Genomic DNA, 22,033 nt, shown 5'->3' with positions numbered 1-22,033 from the left:
TAGACTTACTAACGAGCAACGCTTGCAAATCATTGAATTTTATTACCAAAATCAGTGTTCGGTTCGAAATGTGTTCATTCACCGTAACGTTGCGTCCAACAGCATCTTTGAAAAAATACGGTCCAATGATTCCACCAGCGTACAAACCACACCAAACAGTGCATTTTTCGGGATGCATGGGCAGTTCTTGAACGGCTTCTGGTTGCTCTTCACTCCAAATGCGGCAATTTTGCTTATTTACGTAGCCATTCAACCAGAAATGAGCCTCATCGCTGAACAAAATTTGTCAAAATTTGAACACATTTCGAACCGAACACTGATTTTGGTAATAAAATTCAATGATTTGCAAGCGTTGCTCGTTAGTAAGTCTATTCATGATGAAATGTCAAAGCATACTGAGCATCTTTCTCTTTGACACCATGTCTGAAATCCCACGTGATCTGTCAAATACTAATGCATGAAAATCCTAACCTCAAAAAAATCACCCTTTATAAGGTGTCATATTGATAACGAAGATATGTAGCTTTTTTTTTATTTATTTATTAAATATAATTTAATTATTTTTTTTTTTATTAGGATTATTAGAAAATACGAATATCTATTATGAGAGTTCTTAAGAAAAAAATTCTTAAAATGTATTTCTATTAAATTTCCATTTTTTTTGGTTTCTCTTTTGTTGAAGCTTAAGTTTTAGAAAAAGAAAAAAATTATTTAAATTTAAATTTTGATTGCTATATTTCTTATTCGTTACATTCTGTAGCGTCTTTTTTTATTTGCTATCAATTTAAGTTGTGGTTTTTTGTTTTAGTGGTGTTGCTTGTATTTGTATTTATTACGAGAATTTTAATGGGATTTTATGTCCTTGTCGTTTTTATTTTATACACCAGCAAAGTATTTAAATGAGTTTTCCACCAGAAGATATTCTGGACTTCACTTGGTTCTTAGGCTGGCATGGTGTGTGTGTGTGTGTGTGTGTTTGAGTTGTCTTAAAATCTACTCATATGTTATGGAAACATTCGATTTTGGTGTTGGCAATGGCGATGTTGTATTCTCCTCCTCCTCGTCGTTTTCCTGCGAGTCTTCCGGTTCGCCAAGTGCATGCACAAATTCATAGAAATCAATGCGACCATCTCCGTCCACATCGACTTCCTTAATCATATCTTCAACTGTTTCGGTAGCATAGTGGTTAAGCAGCATGGTAAAGAGGATCAAAGAAGAGTCATAGGAAACAATAAAACAAAAACAAAAAACACGTAAAAGAAAACTTTAGTAAATGGCATTAAAAACTTTATTAATACTGATATGGTCTGTTAAGTTGAAACAAGCTTCTTAAGTTATAGTTGCTAGTTATAGTTGAACATGGATGACGAGGTGAATATATAAACATCGAAAAACAAATGCATATATAACAACGAAATTTGATGAAATCTTCTATACAAAAGAATTTCAAATAAATTTTGATAGAAGAAATTAAAAAAAAAAAAAATTTTTTGTAAAAAAAATTTTTAAGGACATTTTTTTTATACAAAAAAACAGTAAGGAGAGGCAAAAGTCGGGCGGTGCCGACAGTATAATACTCTACACCTACCCTATAAGTAAAATGTGGTAGCTTTATACAACTGCTAGACCAATTTTGATGGACCTCGGCGGATGTTTTCAGATGGGTTATTAAACAATCCGTATCAAACTTCGAGCAAATATGTTCAAACTGTAATAACTGCGGTTGACAAATGACAACATTATTGCAAATTACCCAAAATCTGACGAACATATAAAGGAGAGCCATATCTAAGACTGAATCGATTTTGATCAAACTTCGTAGATATTGTGGTAGTCGTCGAGAAAAGCATTGGTCAATAAATGCGCTTGCTGTATCTCTAGAAGTTCAAATCGGGCGATATATACATAAGAGCTTTATCTAAATCTGAACCGATTTCCATAAAATTCACCAGTTACGTCCTTCCTGCCAATTTTCGAGAGAATCGGTTAACAAATGAGCACTTTATTGCAATATTTCCCAAAATCGGACGGTCGTATATATGGGAGCTATATCTAAATTTGAACCGATTTCGAGCAAACTTCTCAGATATAGTGGAAATCGTTGAGGAAAGCGTTGTGCAAAATGTTGGCAAGATTATTCAATAAATGCGCTTGCTGTGACACTAGAAGTTAAAATCGGGCGATATATATACATGAGAGCTACATCTAAATCTCAACCGATTTCCATGATTTCCGATTTCCAGTAATGTCGAGAGTCAAGAGGAAATCCCTTCTGTCAAATTTAGAGAGAATCGGTTCACAAATAAGCACTTTATTGCAATATTTTTCTAAATTGGACGAACATATATATGGAAGCTATATCTAAATCTGAACCGATTTGGAGCAAACTTCTCGGATATTATGGTATTTATCGAGGAAAGCGTTGTACAAAATTTTTGCAAGATTGCATGATAAATGTGCTTGCTGTGGCTCTAGGAGTGAAAATCGGGCGATATATATATATGAGAGTTATATCTAAATCCGAACCGATTTCTATGCAACTCGCCAGTAATGTCGAGAGTCAAGAGGAAATCCCTTCTGCCAAATTTAGAGAGAATCGGTTCACAAATAAGCACTTTATTGCAATATTACTCAAAATCGGACGAACGTATATATGGGAGCTATATCTAAATCTGAACCGATTTCGACCACACTTTACAGGTATTGTGGAAGTCATTTAAGAAATCGTTGTACAAAATTTCGGCAAAATTGGTAAATAAATGCGCGTGCAGTGGCTCTTGGAGTGAAAATCAGGCGATATATATATATATATATATATATATATATATATATATATATATATATATATATATATATATATATATATATATATATATATATATGAGAGCTATATCTAAATCTAAACCGATTTCTATTCAACTCACCAGTAATGTCGAGAGTCAAGAGAAAATCCCTTCTGCCAAATTTCGAGAGAATCGGTTAAGAAATGAGCACTTTATTGCAATATTGCTCAAAATCAGACGAACATATATATGGGAGCTATATCTAAATCTGAACCGATTTGAAGCAAACTTCTCGGATATTATGGTAGTTATCGAGGAAAGCGTTGTACAAAATTTTTGCAAGATTGCTTGATAAATGTGCTTGCTGTGGCTCTTGGAGTGAAAATCGGGCGATATATATATATGAGAGTTATATCTAAATCTGAACCGATTTCTATTCAACTCACCAGTAACGTCGAGAGTCAAGAGAAAATCCCTTCTGCCAAATTTCGAGAGAATCGGTTCACAAATAAGCACTTTATTGCAATATTTCTCAAAATCGGACGAACATATATATGGGAGCTATATCTAAATCTGAACCGATTTCTATGGAGTTCACTTGTAATATCGGGGGTCATCCTTGCTGCCAAATTTCGAGAGAATCGCCTAACAAGTGACCATTTTATTGCATTGTTACTGCAAATCTGACGAACATATATATGGAAGCTATATCCAAATCTGAACCGATGTTTGCAATTTCAATAGGCTTAGTCTCGAGGCCTAAGAAAATGCCTGTGCAAAAAATGAAGATGATCGGATGAAAATTGGGCCCGGTACTTTGTAAACAAATTAACATGGGCATACAGACAGAGGGACATGGCTAAATAGAATCAGAAAGTGATTCTGAGTCGATCGGGTGTTTATCAATGGGTCTATCACTCTTCCTTCTGGGTGTTACAAACAAATTCACTGAGTTATAATACCCTACATACATCTTGCACGTCGGCATCAATCCTTGTTCTGTAGGATTGATGTATGTCGCGATTGTAACCAGGGACCGCACGATACACGTCGCCTATTTAACTGCCCAGCCTGACCCACTCGACTCGGACCCAGATACCTGTGGACGCACCCCATCTTAGCCGCAGAGTTCCTGGGTCTTGACACTCAACAGAATCAAGCAGAAGAAAGATAGAACACAACAAACTGTTACAACAACAACTACCCTATACCACAGTAGTGGTGTGACGTACACAAAAAATCTGAAGCACATTTTTTGTAGAAAAAGTAAAACAAATTCTAAACTCCGAATCGTGGTAGCCCAACACCATGGATTCTGCTAAAAATGTACCATAATTTAGGCTACGTATCACATTTCTGCCAAACCAGGCAAAACTTGAAGATTCTAGCAGCAGAAAAAGGCTAATCGGGAGAAGAGTCTATAAGATAGCCATTCCAGATTATAGTCTGATTTGGACAATACTTACCACGGATACAACTGAGATTGAGATCTGTTTTAGACTGCCTGATCATAATACGATTCTACAGGCAGAGATGCGGGTGATCAGGGAATGAGTGTGAACAACAATAACCTAGCCATAAGGGCAAAACAACCAGGACGGTAAGGTCACGAACGGTCTTGGAGTGTAGGAAGGAGATTAACGCCTTCTCTGAGAATGGCACGTTCCGCATCGTTTTGGTGCCGGGCCATAGCGGAGTAAGGGGGAATGAAAAAGCAAACGATTTGACAGTAAGGACTATAGGACTACCGTCGATAAACTTGGTTAACCCGCAGCCTTTCGGGTCGACGCAGTCCGAGTTAAGGGCTTGGCCGACGGATGCGTATATAACCCTGTGAAATAGCGAAACGGTCGGTAATGAAAATTTTTGCAAAATTTTGCCCATCAACATTCCACTAAGGAACAGGGGCAAACTTCTGACATATCAGTACATGCAGTACGATTCAAGCTAAAGCCCAATGATAATGGGCCTCCTTTTTATAGTACAGTCCGAACGACGTGCCCCAGTGCGACACCTCTTTGGAGAGAAGTTTTACAGTAGGACAGCGAAAATCCTATGGGGAGATGCGACTCGTGATAAGACGAGGCTATTACTGAAAGGAAGTAAGAAGGAGATCAGTATAGCTTTCGGTATCACAAGAGGACACATAGGACTGTGAGATCACTTATGCAAAATTGGTGCGCCAAGTGATCGGATGTGTAGGGTATATGGGGAAGATGATGAGACGTTGGGGCATTTCCTAGTCATTGCCCGGCTTAGGTGTATGTCCATAGTGGCAAGGAGCGGATTAATATCCGCACCTTCTTTTCAAGCTTACCCAACCTATCACGGATATTGGAAGCCTCAACAAAACGCCAAGAATAAGAATGGCATCCTCGAGAGGCTCAAGAAGTCAAATCGGGAGATCGGCTTATATGGCAGCTGTATCAGGTTATAGACCGATTCGGACCATACTTGACACAGTTGTTGGAAGTCATAACAAAACGCCAAATTTCAGCCAAATCGAATAAGAATGGCGGCCTTTAGAGGCTCAAGAAGGCAAATCGGGAGATCGGTTTATATGACAGCTATATCAGGTTGTAAACCGATTTGGGCCATACTTAAAAAAAAAAACACCAGGTGCTAAGAGGCTCAAAAAGGTAAATTGGAAGATCGGTTAAGGTTATTGACCTAAACTGTGCAAAGAAATTGACAAACGTGGTCCATGGTGGAGGCTTTAAAAGATTTGGCCCAGCCGAATTTGCCAGCCATTCACTGGTTACTTATTTTACCTGTCGTTAAATACTTACTCTCCTCTTCATCCAAGTCTTCGCCCAGACATTGTAGAACAGCTCTTAAATCGGAAGCGGTTATATAACCACGATTATGTTTGTCAAATACACGAAATGCATCACGTAGTTCCCTCTCTTCCTGGTCAGCAGCTGGCAAGCCAGATTTATCCTCATATGCCATATTTGATAGGATATCAACAAATTCTTCAAAACTAACATTGCCATCACCTGAAATGATAAGGAAAATATAAAAAAATGGCGAGATTATGGTTTAATTAGCCAAAAATTTGAACAACTGATGTCTTTGTTATTTGAAAATTTCTAGAATAAACAGCTGAGGATAGGGAATTTCCCGCCATTTTAATGACGACCATAAAAATACACAAGTGCAAAAACAATTTACAATAATTATAATAAATTCATCAACCTGGTACTTTACCAAAGTATCTGACAATCTAAGACGATGTGCAAACAAGTACTAAGTTCAAGTGCATGCTAAGTTCGGTCGAACCGAATTTTATTTTATTTTAAAGTGGTTTCAACAGACGGACGGACGCATGGACGGATATGGCTAGATTGACTTAAAATGTCAAGACGATGCATTTACAGACTCACTTAGACAATTTTAAGTCCATTGTGATACCATAGTAGCGACAGGCCAAGGCTGCTGGCGGGAATCGAACCCACGACCCCTGCACTGGTAATCCAAGCACACTACCAACTCGGCTACCGGGGCGCCCATTAGAGGATCTTAGTATACCCCCATCCTATCGTGGTGGGTATACACACGAATTTGTGTTTGTTTGTTTGTATGTATGTGTCTTAAAGACTCAAAAAGTAAAACGCGTGCTAAGTTCGGCCGTACCGAATCTTGGGAGCCCACCACCATGTATTCTGCTACAATATGGGAGCTATATCTGGTTATAGACAGATGTGAATCACACTTGGCACAGTTGTTGAGAGTCATAACAGAACATCCATTCATCCATCAATCAAGAAGTCGAATCGGGAGATCGGTTTATATGGAAGCTATATCAGGTTATAGACCGATTTGGACCTTACTTGGCACAGTAGTTGGAAGTTAAAACAGAACATCATGTGGAAGTCATAACAGAACATCATGTGCAAAATTTCAGCCAAATCGGATGAAAATTGAAGCTTCCAGGGGCACAAGAAGTCAAATCTGAAGATGGGTTTATATATCTGGAGCCATCAGGTTCTTGATCGTTTTGGACCGTACTTGGCACAGTCGTTGGAAGTTAAAACAGAACACTATGTGTAAAATTTCAGCCAAATCGAAAAAAGGGCTTGTAACGGCTGAAGTAGTCAAACGGAAAGATTGGTTTTTATGGGAGCTATATCAGGTTCATAACGGAACACTATATGCAAAATTTCAGCCAAATCGGACGAAAATTGCGGCTTTCAGGGGCTCAAAAGGTCAATTCAGGAGATCGGTTTATACGGGAGCTGTATCAGGTTATTGACCGATTTAAACCGTACTTGGCGCAGTTGTTGGAAGACATAACGGAAATTGCGGCTTTCAGGGGCTCAAGAAGTCAAATAAGGAAATCGGTTTATATGGGAGCTATATCAGGTTAAAACCCGATATAAACCGTGCTTGGCACAGTTGTTGGAAGTCATAACAGAACACTATATTTCATAAAAATCGGATGAGAACTGAGGCTTCCATGGGGTCAAAAAGTCAAATCGTGAGATCGGTTTATATGGGAGCTTTATCAGGTTAACGACCGATTTGGATCGTTCTTTATACAGTTGTTGAAAGTCACTAAGAGCAAAATTTCAGTTAAATCGCACAAAAATTGCGCCTTTCAGGGGCTCAAGAAGTCAAAACGGGCGATCGGCTCTTCCCCTTACCTTAATTATCAGAAATGCAAATGCTACATCTCGGAGATGGGTAGTTCAATTTTAGCGAAATTTTGTGTGCCCTCTTATAGTAAACTAAAAACAACAAGTAAAAGCGTGCTAAGTTCGGCCGGGCCGAATCTTATATACCCTCCACCATGGATCGCATTTGTCGAGTTCTTTTTCCGGCATCTCTTCTTAGGCAAAAAAGGATATAAGAAAAGATTTCCTCTGCTATTAAAACGATATCAAGATATGGTCCGGTTCGGACCACAATTAAATTATATGTTGGACACCTGTTTAAAATTTCAGCCAATTCGTATAAGAATTGCGCCCATTGGGGCTCACGAAGTAAAATAGAGAGAACGATTTATATGGGATCTGTATCGGGCTATAGACCGATTCAGACCATAATAAACACGTTTGTTGATGGTCATGAGAGGATCCGTCGTACAAAATTTCAGGCATATCGGATAATAATTGCGACCTCTAGGGGTCAAGAAGTCAAGATCCCAGATCGGTTTATATGGCAGCTATATCAGGTTATGAACCGATTTGAACCTTATTTGACACAGTCGTTGAAAGTAAAAATAAAATACGTCATGCAAAATTCCAGCCAGATCGGATAGGAATTGCGCCCTCTAAAAGCTGAAGAAGTCAAATCCCCAGATCTGTTTATATGACAGCTATATCAGGTTATGGACCGATTTCAACCATACTTGGCACAGTTGTTGGATATAATAACAAAACACGTCGTGCAAAATTTCATTTCAATCGGATAAGAATTGCGCACTTTAGAGGCTCAAGAAGTCAAGACCCAAGATCGGTTTATATGGCAGCTATATCAGGTTATGGGCCGATTTGAACCATACTTGGCACAGTTGTTGGATATAATAACAAAACACGTCGTGCAAAATTTCATTTCAATCGGATAAGAATTGCTCACTCTAGAGGCTCAAGAAGTCAAGACCCAAGATCGGTTTATATGGCAGCTATATCAGGTTATGAACCGATTTGAACCACACTTGGCACAGTTGTTGGATATAATAACAAAACACGTCGTGCAAAATTTCCTTCTGATCGGATAAGAATTGCGCACGCTAGAGGCTCAAGAAGTCAAGACCCAAGATCGGTTTATATGGCAGCTATATCAGGTTATGGACCGATTTCAACCATACTTGGCACAGTTGTTGGATATCATAAGAAAACACGTCGTGCAAAATTTCATTCCAATCGGATAAGAATTGCTCACTCTAGAGGCTCAAGAAGTCAAGACCCAAGATCGGTTTATATGGCAGCTATATCAAAACATGGACCGATATGGCCCATTTACAATACCAACCGACCTACAGAAGTAGAAGTATTTGTGCAAAATTTCAAGCGGCTAGCTTTACTCCTTCGGAAGTTAGCGTGCTTTCGACAGACAGACGGACGGACGGACGGACATGACTAGATCGACATAAAATGTCACGACGATCAAGAATATATATACTTTATGGGGTCTCAGACGAATATTTCGAGCAGTTACAAACAGAATGACGAAATTAGTATACCCCCCATCTTATGGTGGAGGGTATAAAAATTTGGTATTCAAATTTCGGATATATATATATATATATATATATATATATATATATATATATATATATATATATATATATATATATATATATGTATATTTATATATATATATATATATATATATATATATATATATATATATATATATATATATATATATATATATATATATATATATATATAAATATACATATATATATATATATATATATATATATATATATATATATATATATATATATATATATATATATATATATATATATATATATATATATATATATATGATAGGTTTTGGGGGTGGTACGCCGCCCTAGGTACCCCATCCGAAATTTGAAAATATATATACCACGACAATATGGGACTCAAATGAAAGGTATTTAAGATTAGAAAACGTATCTGGTATCCAATTGGTGGACCAAGTATTTGGGAGGCAACCCAATCCCCAAAACACCCCTAAATCGGGCACATTTACCGACCAAGGCAATATGGTATTCAAATGCAAAATATTTGTGAAAATATACGAATCGGATATTCAAATGTGAGACCAAGTTTCTGGGGGTTCACCCCTTCCCCAAAACACCTTCCAAACTGGACTTATTTACTAATCAGGGCAATATGGGACTCAAATAAAAAGTATTTGATCGAAGAATACGAATCTGATAAACAAGTGTTTGGGAGGCCGCCCCTCACATTCCCTCCCAAAGAGGAAAAATTAACGACCATAGCAATATGGGTCTCAAATGAATGATGTTTCGTTGTAAAATACGAATCTGATATCAATAATCGGGAAAAAGTGTCTATGGGGCTACCTCACCCCCATTACACCACCCAAATAGGAAGTAAATTGTTGACCATTCCAATATGGGGCTCAATCGTCGTTATGACATTTCATGTAAGCCATTCCCCAACATTTCTTAATTGCAAGGATCTCCGCTTGATACACACTGCAGTGTTCGGTTAACCCTTTTCGATATGACTAGTTCCATATCTTTAGAGTACACCCCATAGCTTAGCTGGTCGTCTAGTTCGGAACCATCCGTATAGAGGTGTAATGTAACTTCTGTTACCAGGGATATCGTAGTTCCAATCGGTTCTATCAGGTATAGCAATAGTACAGTAATTTTTATCAAAAACCGGCTCAGGTAGAGTGTAATCCACACTGCCTAGAACATTGAATATTGTATGAAGGATAACACAGTGTCCGTAGCCGCCACATTACCAGAGAGAAGGCTCCCTTAACTTCACGGCAGTGGTGGCTGCAATTTGTCTAGCCACAATGTCCATAGGCATAAGATGTAGCATTAAATTCAGTGCATCAGATGGTGTCGTCCTCTGTGCGGCTGTGATGCAACAAACAACTCATCCTTTGGATCCGGTTAAGTATTGAGCAGTAGGTGAAGTTTTAAAGCGCCGTCCACCAGACCACAACACCATATAGCATTATAGGTCTGACAATTGCAGTATATACCCAATGCATAACACGCGCTCTGGACCCCCAACTCTTGCCAATGGCTCTCTTGCAGGTGTTTAGGGCAAGAGTTCCCTTTCTAGCCCTTTCCACAATGTTGGATTTGATGTTCAATTTCCTGTTCAGCAAAACACCCAGGTATTTTGCGCTTTCTGTAAATGGAACATTCTCTCCACGCAAGAAGACAGGTTCCAATGAAGGCAACTTGTATCTCCTGGTGTGGTACTCAGGCGTCCAGTGTGAACATCTTTACGGACAGTAAAATGGCCATAAGGGCAATAAAAACCAGTCTTGGACTGTAAGAAGGAGATTAACGCCTTCGCTGAAGATGGCACAATCCGCATCGTTTGGGTGCCGGGCCATAACGGACTAAGGTGGAATGAAATATCAGACGATTTGGCAGTGAAGACCACAGAACTGCCGCCGATAAGCTTGGTTAACCCGAAGCCTTTCGGGTCGACGCAGTCCGATTTGAGGGCGTGGGCGACAAATGCCCATGTAACACTGTGGAACAGCTAAACAGTCGGTAGAACGGCCAAAATCCTATGGCGTGATCCGGATCGTGAGAGGACGAGGCTATTACTGAAAGGAATTGAGAAGGAGGTCAGTATAGCTTTTGGAACAGCTAAACAGTCGGTAGAACGGCCAAAATCCTATGGCGTGATCCGGATCGTGAGAGGACGAGGCTATTACTGAAAGGAATTGAGAAGGAGGTCAGTATAGCTTTTGGTGTCATAACGGGACACACAGGACTATGAGGTCACTTATGCTATTGTAAATCGGTGTGGCAAGTGATGGCATGTGTAGGGCATGTGGGGAAGATGATGAGACGTTGGAGCATTTCCTATGTCATTGCCCGGCTTTCGTGGCTTACAGACACTGGTACTTAGGTGGGGTCACGATACCAGACATGAACTAACTTAGGGGAGTGATATGGAAAACAATTTCTGATTTTGTAAGTAGCACGGAATTCCCAGCTTAAAATTTTCTTTTTCGAGGTTCGCGCAACAAGCCGATTACTGGCTTACGTGTATGTCCATAGTGGCATGGGGTAGATTAATATCTAACCTAATGATATTGGTTGCCCAAAAAGTAATTGCGGATTTTTCATATAGTCGGCGTTGACAAATTTTTTCACAGCTTGTGACTCTGTAATTGCATTCTTTCTTCTGTCAGTTATTAGCTGTTACTTTAAGCTTGCTTTAGTAAGAAAGTGTAAAAAAGTATATTTGATTAAAGTTCATTCTAAGTTTTATTAAAAATGCATTTACTTTCTTTTAAAAAAATCCGCAATTACTTTTTGGGCAACCCTAATTTAGTGCATTTGTTTGTTACACCCAAAAGGAAGAGATAGACATTGATAAGTATACCGATCGACTTAGAATCACTTTCTGATTCGATTTAGCTATGTCCACCTGTCTGTCTGTCTGTCCATGATAATTTGTGTACAAGGTACAGGTCGCAGTTTTCATCCGATCCTCTTGAAATTTGGCACAGGCATGTTTTTCGGCCTAGACACAAAGTCTATTGAAATTGGAAAAAATCGGTTCAGATTTAGATATAGCTCCCACGCATATGTTGGTCCGATTTGCAGTAATAATGCAATAAAATGTTTATTCATTAACCGATTCACTCGAAATTTGGCAGGAAGGATTTTCTCTTGACTCTCAACATTACTGGTGAATTTTATAGAAATCGGCTCGATTTTAACATCTAGACCCACTGCAGGCGCCTTTATTGACCAATCCTCCAAAAATTTTGTTCAACGCTTTCCTCGATGCCTATCTCAATATCTAAGAAGTTTGGTCGAAATCGGTTCAGATTTAGATATAGATATTAGATATGTATATGTTCGTCCGATTTTGAGAAATAATGCGATAAAGTGCTCATTTGATAACCGATTCTCTCCAAATTTGGCAGGAAGGATTTTCTTATGACTTTTAATATTACTGGCGAATTTCATAGAAATCGGGTCAGATTTAGATATAGCTGCCATATATGTACATCGCCCGATTTTCACTTCTAGAGCCACTGCTAGCGTATTTATTGACCAATCTTGCCAAAATTGTGCATTGTTTGGTCAAAATCGGTTCAGATTAAGATGTAGCTCCTATATATATATATGTTCGTCGGATTTTGGGTAGTTTATAATAATGTTGTCATTTGCCAACTATGGTTATTACAGTTTAAACATATTTGCTTAAAATTTGATACGAAAACATTCGCCCAGGTCCATCAAAATTGATTCAGAATTGAATATAGCTCCCACCTTGTACCTGCCGACTTTGGACTTTCCTTACTGTTTTTCTCTGATAAGCGGTGGTTTGTATATTCCAGCAGAATGGCGCCATAGGATGGTGGTATACTAATCTAACTATTAATCTTATTGTTATATATTAATCTACGATCCTATTAAGTATTGAGTTGCCCAAAAAGTAATTGCGGATTTTTTAAAAGAAAGTAAATGCATTTTTAATAAAACTTAGAATGAACTTTAATCAAATATACTTTTTTTACACTTTTTTTCTAAAGCAAGCTAAAAGTAACAGCTGATAACTGACAGAAGAAAGAATGCAATTACAGAGTCACAAGCTGTGAAAAAATTTGTCAACGCCGACTATATGAAAAATCCGCAATTACTTTTTGGGCAACCCAATATATGTACGATATTCTTGATCGTCTCGACGTTCTGAGTCGATCTAGCCATGTCCGTCTATGGAAATGAGATTGCGAACGAACGCATAAATCTAGCCGCCCAAAATTTTAACATTTATACATGAACTTATCACGTCTTTACTTGTTTCATTGTACTTCAAGTTGTATATGATAACAGTTGAATTTCCTGTCTTAGGGTAGATATCTTTGTTCAATATAATTCAAAGTAGAATAGGGTTATTACCCTTATTTCCTACAGACTGAGTGCAATTTTCGTTTCAAGGCCGATACCCAGTTTAAGCGAAATTTTCGCTAGCAAACATATGGTGTAAAAAAAAACAAGAATGTATTCGTTGGGTCAAACTGTAACAATTTGATACCCTACACCACTACTATTGTACAGGGTATTATAACTAAAGAGAGATAGACCCATTGATAAGTAAAACGATTGACTCAGAATCACTTGATGTCTGTCTCTCTGTCCGTCTGTCTGTCCATGTTAATTTGTGTACAAACTACAAGTCGGAATTTTCATCCGATCGTCTTCAAATTTGGCATAAGCATTTTCTTGGAGCTAGAAACGAAGCCTATAGAAGTTGGAAAAAATCGGTTCTGATTTGGATATAAGTCCCATATATATGTTCGTCCGATTTGGACAAAAATTGCAATTATATCGACATTTGTAAACCGATTCGCACGAAATTTTGCATGAGAGATTCCCTAACAATTCCCGACATTATTAGCGAATTTTACTGAAATCGGTTCAGATTTAGATATAGCTCCCATATATATGTTCGTCCGATTTGGACCAAAAATGCAATTATATCGTCATTTGTAAACCTATTCTCACGATATTTTGCACAAGGGATTCTCTTATAAGTCTCCACTATATTGGTGAATTTTACTGAAATCGGTTCAGATTTAGATATAGCTGCCATTTATATGTTCGTCCGATTTGGACTAAAGTTGCAATTATATCGTCATTTGTAAACCTATTATCACGAAATTTTGCACGAGGGATTCTCTTATAAGTCTCGACGATATTGTAGAGTTTTATAGAAATCGGTTCAGATTTGGATATAGCTCCCATATATATGTTCGTCCGATTTGAACTAAAATTGCAATTATATCGTTGTTTATAAACCGATTCTCACAAAATTTTGCATGAGAGATTCACTAACAATTCTCTACATTATTGGCGAATTTTACTGAAATTGCTTCAGATTTAGTTATAGCTCCAATATATTGGGTTGCCCAAAAAGTAATTGCGGATTTTTCATATAGTCGGCGTTGACAAATTTTTTCACAGCTTGTGACTCTGTAATTGCATTCTTTCTTCTGTCAGTTATTAGCTGTTACTTTAAACTTGCTTTAGTAAGAAAGTGTAAAAAAGTATATTTGATTAAAGTTCATTCTAAGTTTTATTAAAAATGCATTTACTTTCTTTTAAAAAAATCCGCAATTACTTTTTGGGCAACCCTAATTTAGTGCATTTGTTTGTTACACCCAAAAGGAAGAGATAGACATTGATAAGTATACCGATCGACTTAGAATCACTTTCTGATTCGATTTAGCTATGTCCACCTGTCTGTCTGTCTGTCCATGATAAATTGGTTTACAAGGTACAGGCCGCAGTTTTCATCCGATCGTCTTGAAATTTGGCACATGCATGTTTTTCGGCCTAGACACAAAGTCTATTGAAATTGGAAAAAATCGGTTCAGATTTAGATATAGCTTCCATGTATATGTTGGTCCGATTTGCAGTAATAATGCAATAAAATGTTCATTCATTAACCGATTCACTCAAAATTTGGCAGGAAGGATTTTCTCTTGACTCTCGACATTACTGATAAATTTTATAGAAATCGGCTCGATTTTAACACCTAGACCCACTGCAGGCGCCTTTATTGACCAATCCTCCCAAAATTTTGTTCAACGCTTTCCTCGATGCCTACCTCAATATCTAAGAAGTTTGGTCGAAATCGGTTCAGATCTAGATATAGATATTAGATATGTATATGTTCGTCCGATTTTGAGAAATAATGCGATAAAGTGATCATTTGATAACCGATTCTCTCCAAATTTGGCAGGAAGGATTTTCGTATGACTTTTAATATTACTGGCGAATTTCATAGAAATCGGGTCAGATTTAGATATAGCTGCCATATATGTACATCGCCCGATTTTCATTTCTAGAGCCACTGCTAGCGTATTTATTGACCAATCTTGCCAAAATTGTGCATTGTTTGATCAAAATCGGTTTAGATTAAGATGTAGCTCCTATATATATATATGTTCGTCGGATTTTGGGTAGTTTATAATAATGTTGTCATTTGCCAACTATGGTTATCACAGTTTAAACATATTTGCTTAAAATTTGATACGAAAACATTCGCCCAGGTCCATCAAAATTGATTCAGAATTGAATATAGCTCCCACTTTGTACCTGCCGACTTTGGACTTTCCTTACTGTTTTTCTCTGATAAGCGGTGGTTTGTATATTCCAGCAGAATGGCGCCATAGGACGGTGGTATACTAATCTAACTATTAATCTTATTGTTATATATTAATCTACGATCCTATAAAGTATTGAGTTGCCCAAAAAGTAATTGCGGATTTTTTAAAAGAAAGTAAATGCATTTTTAATAAAACTTAGAATGAACTTTAATCAAATATACTTTTTTTACACTTTTTTTCTAAAGCAAGCTAAAAGTAACAGCTGATAACTGACAGAAGAAAGAATGCAATTACAGAGTCACAAGCTGTGAAAAAATTTGTCAACGCCGACTATATGAAAAATCCGCAATTACTTTTTGGGCAACCCAATATATGTACGATATTCTTGATCGTCTCGACGTTCTGAGTCGATCTAGCCATGTCCGTCTATGGAAATGAGATTGCGAACGAACGCATAAATCTAGCCGCCCAAAATTTTAACATTTATACATGAACTTATCACGTCTTTACTTGTTTCATTGTACTTCAAGTTGTATATGATAACAGTTGAATTTCCTGTCTTAGGGTAGATATCTTTGTTCAATATAATTCAAAGTAGAATAGGGTTATTACCCTTATTTCCTACAGACTGAGTGCAATTTTCGTTTCAAGGCCGATACCCAGTTTAAGCGAAATTTTCGCTAGCAAACATATGGTGTAAAAAAAAACAAGAATGTATTCGTTGGGTCAAACTGTAACAATTTGATACCCTACACCACTACTATTGTACAGGGTATTATAACTAAAGAGAGATAGACCCATTGATAAGTAAAACGATTGACTCAGAATCACTTGATGTCTGTCTCTCTGTCCGTCTGTCTGTCCATGTTAATTTGTGTACAAACTACAAGTCGCAATTTTCATCCGATCGTCTTCAAATTTGGCATAAGCATTTTCTTGGAGCTAGAAACGAAGCCTATAGAAGTTGGAAAAAATCGGTTCTGATTTGGATATAAGTCCCATATATATGTTCGTCCGATTTGGACAAAAATTGCAATTATATCGACATTTGTAAACCGATTCGCACGAAATTTTGCATGAGAGATTCCCTAACAATTCCCGACATTATTAGCGAATTTTACTAAAATCGGTTCAGATTTAGATATAGCTCCCATATATATGTTCGTCCGATTTGGACCAAAAATGCAATTATATCGTCATTTGTAAACCTATTCTCACGATATTTTGCACAAGGGATTCTCTTATAAGTCTCCACTATATTGGTGAATTTTACTGAAATCGGTTCAGATTTAGATATAGCTGCCATTTATATGTTCGTCCGATTTGGACTAAAGTTGCAATTATATCGTCATTTGTAAACCTATTATCACGAAATTTTGCACGAGGGATTCTCTTATAAGTCTCGACGATATTGTAGAGTTTTATAGAAATCGGTTCAGATTTGGATATAGCTCCCATATATATGTTCGTCCGATTTGAACTAAAATTGCAATTATATCGTCGTTTATAAACCGATTCTCACAAAATTTTGCATGAGAGATTCACTAACAATTCTCTACATTATTGGCGAATTTTACTGAAATTGCTTCAGATTTAGTTATAGCTCCAATATATTGGGTTGCCCAAAAAGTAATTGCGGATTTTTCATATAGTCGGCGTTGACAAATTTTTTCATAGCTTGTGACTCTGTAATTGCATTCTTTCTTCTGTCAGTTATCAGCTGTTACCTTTAGCTTGGTTTAGAAAAAAAGTGCTAAAAAAAGTATATTTGATTAAAGTTCATTCTAAATTTTAATAAAATTGCATTTACTTTCTTTTACAAAATCCGCAATTACTTTTTGGGCAACCCATTACGACTAAAATTGCAATTATATCGTCAGTTGTAAACCGATTCATACGAAATTTTGCACAAGGGGTTCTCTTATAAGTCTCGACTATATTGGTGAATTCTACTGAAATCGGTTCAGATTTAGATATAGCTGTCATTTATATGTTCGTCCGATTTGAACTAAAGTTGCAATTATATCGTCATTTGTAAACCGATTCTCTCGAAACTTTGCACGAAGGATTCTCTTATAAGTCTCGAAATTATTGGTGGATGTTATAGAAATCGGTTCAGAATTAGATAAAGCTACCATATATATGTTAGTCCGATTTGGACTAAACTTGCTATCTCCGTTGAGATTTAGATATTACTCCCATACATATATTTTGGTCCGATTTTGAATAATGCTCAATAATTTAGTAATTTGTTAACCGATATTCACAAAATTTGGCACGAAGTTTCCTCTTACAACTCTTCTGATGACTGATAGTTTTCATAGAAATTGTTTAAACTTTAGATATAGTTCCCACATACGGACGGATTGTACGGATTTTGATCGAAATTTACATATCAAATGTAAGCAAATTTTATATTCGACGACTTAGCCTGCATATCCAATGTGGTGAAGGGTATTAAAAAGTCGGCTTTGCCCGACTTTAGGCCGTCCATACTTGTTTTGTCTGATAAAGTATGCATGTATTAAAACTAAGCTATAAATCCATTACTTAGTTTAGGTAAGCTTAGGTTGAAAAGAGGGTGCAGATATTAATCCGCTCCATGCCACTATGGGCATACACCTAAGCCAGTTAACGGCTTGTTGTGCGCTCTTAATACTAAAAAAAAAAATAACCTCGAAAAGGAAAATTTAAGTCAGGAATTCCGTGGTGCTTATGAAATCCTTACTTGTTTTCCATACCACGCCCCTTAGTTGGTTTATGTCTGGTTTTGAGTCCCCACTTTAGTGCCGATGTCTGTTAGCCGCGAAAGCCGGGCAATGGAAATGCTCCAACGTCTCATCATCTTCACCACATGCCCTACACATGCCGCATGGATTTTGTATAAGTAAGCTCGTAGTCCTATGTGTCCTGTTATGATACTGAAAGCTTTTCTGACTTCCTGCTTGATTCCTTTCAGTAATAGCCTCGTCTTCTTACAATCCGAATCTCCCCATAGGATTTTCATCGTCCAGCCGACCGTTCCATTATTCCACAGTGTTATACGTGTGGACGTTCGTAGCCCCCGTTCTTAACTCGGACTGCGTCAACACAAAAGGCTTCGGGTTAAACAAGTTTATTAACGGCAGTCCTCTGGCCTTCACTGCCAAATCGTGTGCTTCTTGATGCCCCTTATTTCACTAAGGCCCAGCCCCCAAACGATGCGGATTCTGCCGTTCTCGGAGAAGGCGTTAATCTACTTCTTGCACTGCAAGACTATTTGTGACTTCACCGGCCAGTTTACTGTCGGTTAAGATGTTCGCACTCAACTACCTAGCGTTAGCAACACACCACCTCACGCATACCATATCATGGTCAGGCAGTCTAAAACCGATCTGTGCCCCTGGGTTCTCAATGTAGACCTCCAGGCCCACTCTGTTCCAGATGGAAATACTAGGGTTCTCTCAATCCAAGGATGTTTTGCTAGCAGCAGTGCATTCTGAGTCGATCTAGCCATGTCAGTCCGACCGTACGGGTAAAGCTAGCCTATTGAAATTTTGCACAGATACTTCCTATTGATGTAGGTTGTTGTAGCCGTGAGTTATACACCGATGAATAAGTCCATCGGGTCAATCCGGTACGTACAACCGGCTGCCATGGGATTGATTGATGTAGGTCGTTGGGGATTGCAAATGGGCCAGATCAGTTTAGGCTTGGATGTGGCCGTCATATAAACCGATCCCCAGATTTGACTTCTTGAGCCCTTAGAAGCCTCAATTTTCATCTGATTTGGCTGAAATTTGGAACAAAAACTTGAGTCGTGACTTCCAACATCTATGCCAAGTACGAATCGAATCGGTCTATAAACCGATAAGCCGCCATATAAACCTATCCCCGAATTTGAATTATTGAGCCTCAATTTTCTTTCGATTTGGCTGAAATTTAAAACAAAGACTTGAGTCATGACTTCCAACATTCATGCCAAGTATGATCCGAATCGTTCAATAAACAGATATAGCCCCCATATAAACCGATCTCCCGATTTGATTTCTTGAGTCCCTGAAAGCCGCAATTTTCGTACGATTTGGCTGAAATTCTGCATGTAGGGTTCCGATACCACTTTCAACAACTGTGTCAAATTCGTTTCAAATCGGTCTATGACCTGATATAGCTCCCATTTAAACCGATCGCCCGATTTGACTTCTTGAACCCATACAAACCCCATTTTTTGTCCGATTTGGCTGAAATTTTGCATGTAGTGTTTTGTTATGACTAACAACAACCGTGCTATGTACGGCCAAAATCAGTGTATAGCCGGATACAGCTCCCATGCAAACCGGTTTCTCGATCATCCTTTTTCGATTCCTAGATGCTTTAACTTTTGCTGGTTTGACAGCAGTTTGGCATGTAGAATAAAATTATGCCCTACAACTTAATTTATTTTGTATAAATTTTTAGCACAATCCATGGTTGTGGGTTCCTAAGATTTGGTCCGGCCGAACTTAGCACGCTTTTACTTGTTACTTGTTATCGGCTCAAAGATCAGGGATGCAACGAATGGGTCTACTAAAAGTGAATGAGATTCCATCATCGCTTCTGCTGGGGTTTTTTAATGGACAGTTACAGTGTTTTAAGTGCGCTAGCCAGGGATTGCCCTTACTTTCGTTGGACCATCCTTATCATATGTAGGCTACTTTTGGTCTACTACAGCTGTACTGTCCTCTCCAAAGGCTTGATCCGAGGGCACTTCTCTTCTGCTTGCTATTACTTACCATCAACATCGATTTCCTGCAACATTTCTTGCAACTCTTCGACTCGGGCAAATTGACCCAATGAACGCATAACGGTACCAAGCTCCTCTTTGGTAATGCAACCATCACCATCCTTATCAAATAAACGAAAGGCTTCGCGGAATTCTGAAAATAAACAAAAAATCAAAAACAAAATAAAATTACAATTAATTAATATAAAAAAAAAATTATATTAAAACGAAACAAAACAATTGTGTAGAAATATTTTCTACTTACCTCTCATTTGACTTTTCGATATGATACGACCGCTAGCGGCCTCATATGATTCATTAGATGCAGATCGCTGGCTTGTGAATTGACGTGTTTTCGCTTTACGTTTGCTACCTGTGCTGCTGCCCTTCTTGCTGCGGTGTTTTTTATTGGCTTTTGTTGAAGTCTCTACAAAGCGATCATCGTATTCCTCGTCTTCGGCTCCATTGCCCTCATCATCTACATCCTCATCGTTGTCATCATACTCGCCATAGTCGCTGTCATCGTATTCTTCATCCTCGTCATCATAGTCACTTTCCTCCTCGTCCTGCTCTTCTTGGCCAGTACCACCACCACCATTGCCATTGAATTCATCCTCATCGTTGTCCTCGTACACAATGTCCTCGGTGTATTCCTCCACCGAAGTAACCGTGGTATTGGGTATACTTTTATAATGACGTCTTGACTGTTGCTCCTGCCTTTGCCCTGACGCACTGGAGGCAAAATCACACGACGAATCTGTATCGGGATCGGAGGCATTCCTAGAGGTTCGTTGATGTCTGCTTTGTCTACGATAAGTTGTACTACTGCTACCACTCTTCTGTTGTTCAGTTTTACCGGATGCTTGTGTGACATTGCCGACGCTGCCATGTTCAGAGTCTTTTTTACGCTGACGCGGCGAACGCCTACGTTTCGTCGTCATTTTTGTTGTGTTGGCCTCCAATGCGCTCGGTGGCGATGCTATCGATGTGCTTTGTTCATTGTGTGTATTCGCTGCAGCTTGTGGATCAGCTGAGTGTTGCTCATCCCCCGTAGCCGTGGGCAGTTGTTGGTCAACATTTGTCGATACTTCTGAAGTGTCGTCGACACTTACCGATGTATTACGTGTCTGGAAAGAATAAGGCGAAAGTAAGAGGATTTACATTTTATTACTGTAACTCAATATTGAAATCAGCTGTTTTGTCATGACAATATCAGCTGATCCGCAGCGGCCAGCTGATAATTTTAAAATACAGTTCAGAATGCTTTGAGGTTCTATCATCCCTTCTGTAGGAGTTTGAGAATGGCTTGGTTCAGTAAACCACAACCACCTATCTGGTCGGTTAAGGAGAATTCCAAGTTAAGGCCCAGCTCTGACTCTAGCGTACGTGTTCGAAAGTGAAAATACCATGATAGGTCTTCACTCACATCGCCCAGCCATCAACCAAGTCGTGTTTTATTCCGACCCCAACGCAGAGTCTTAGCCATGAGCTTGCTTAGGTGTATGTCCATAGTGGCATGGGGCGGATTAATATCTGCACCCTCTTTTCAACCTAGCCATGAGCTCCTGATGAGAGTACAGTTTTAGGATTCCACACCCTGAACACGACTAGTCGAGAAACCCCAGCTCTGAAGCGATAGTCCGTGTGCATAGGTGAAGGTGCTGTACTTAGCCTTAACCTTTAACTCGTCGATTATATTACCTTAAGGTCT

The 22,033-nt window shown here is 38.4% G+C and overlaps 1 protein-coding gene across 2 annotated transcripts in view; it reads right to left on the bottom strand.

Annotated features, from left to right (window-relative positions):
- Window positions 1–716: 716 nt before the first annotated feature.
- The window catches only part of LOC106087900 (reticulocalbin-2), a 125,618-nt gene continuing 104,301 nt past the window's right edge, over window positions 717–22,033 (bottom strand). For both annotated transcript variants that reach the window (XM_013253104.2, XM_013253105.2), the window contains 4 exons: window positions 20,588–21,449; window positions 20,333–20,476; window positions 5,573–5,782; window positions 717–1,166 (listed from right to left, as the gene is read on the bottom strand). In XM_013253104.2, the coding sequence (XP_013108558.2) occupies window positions 994–1,166; window positions 5,573–5,782; window positions 20,333–20,476; window positions 20,588–21,449 (1,389 nt within the window). In that variant the 3' untranslated portion in view covers window positions 717–993. The remainder of the gene's footprint in view (window positions 1,167–5,572; window positions 5,783–20,332; window positions 20,477–20,587; window positions 21,450–22,033) is intronic.

The sequence above is a fragment of the Stomoxys calcitrans genome, chromosome 4 (assembly GCF_963082655.1).
Source record: "Stomoxys calcitrans chromosome 4, idStoCalc2.1, whole genome shotgun sequence".
NCBI lineage: Eukaryota > Metazoa > Arthropoda > Insecta > Diptera > Muscidae > Stomoxys > Stomoxys calcitrans.
Note: the sequence above shows the minus strand (reverse complement) of the source record. Positions and strands in the feature narration are given on the sequence as shown.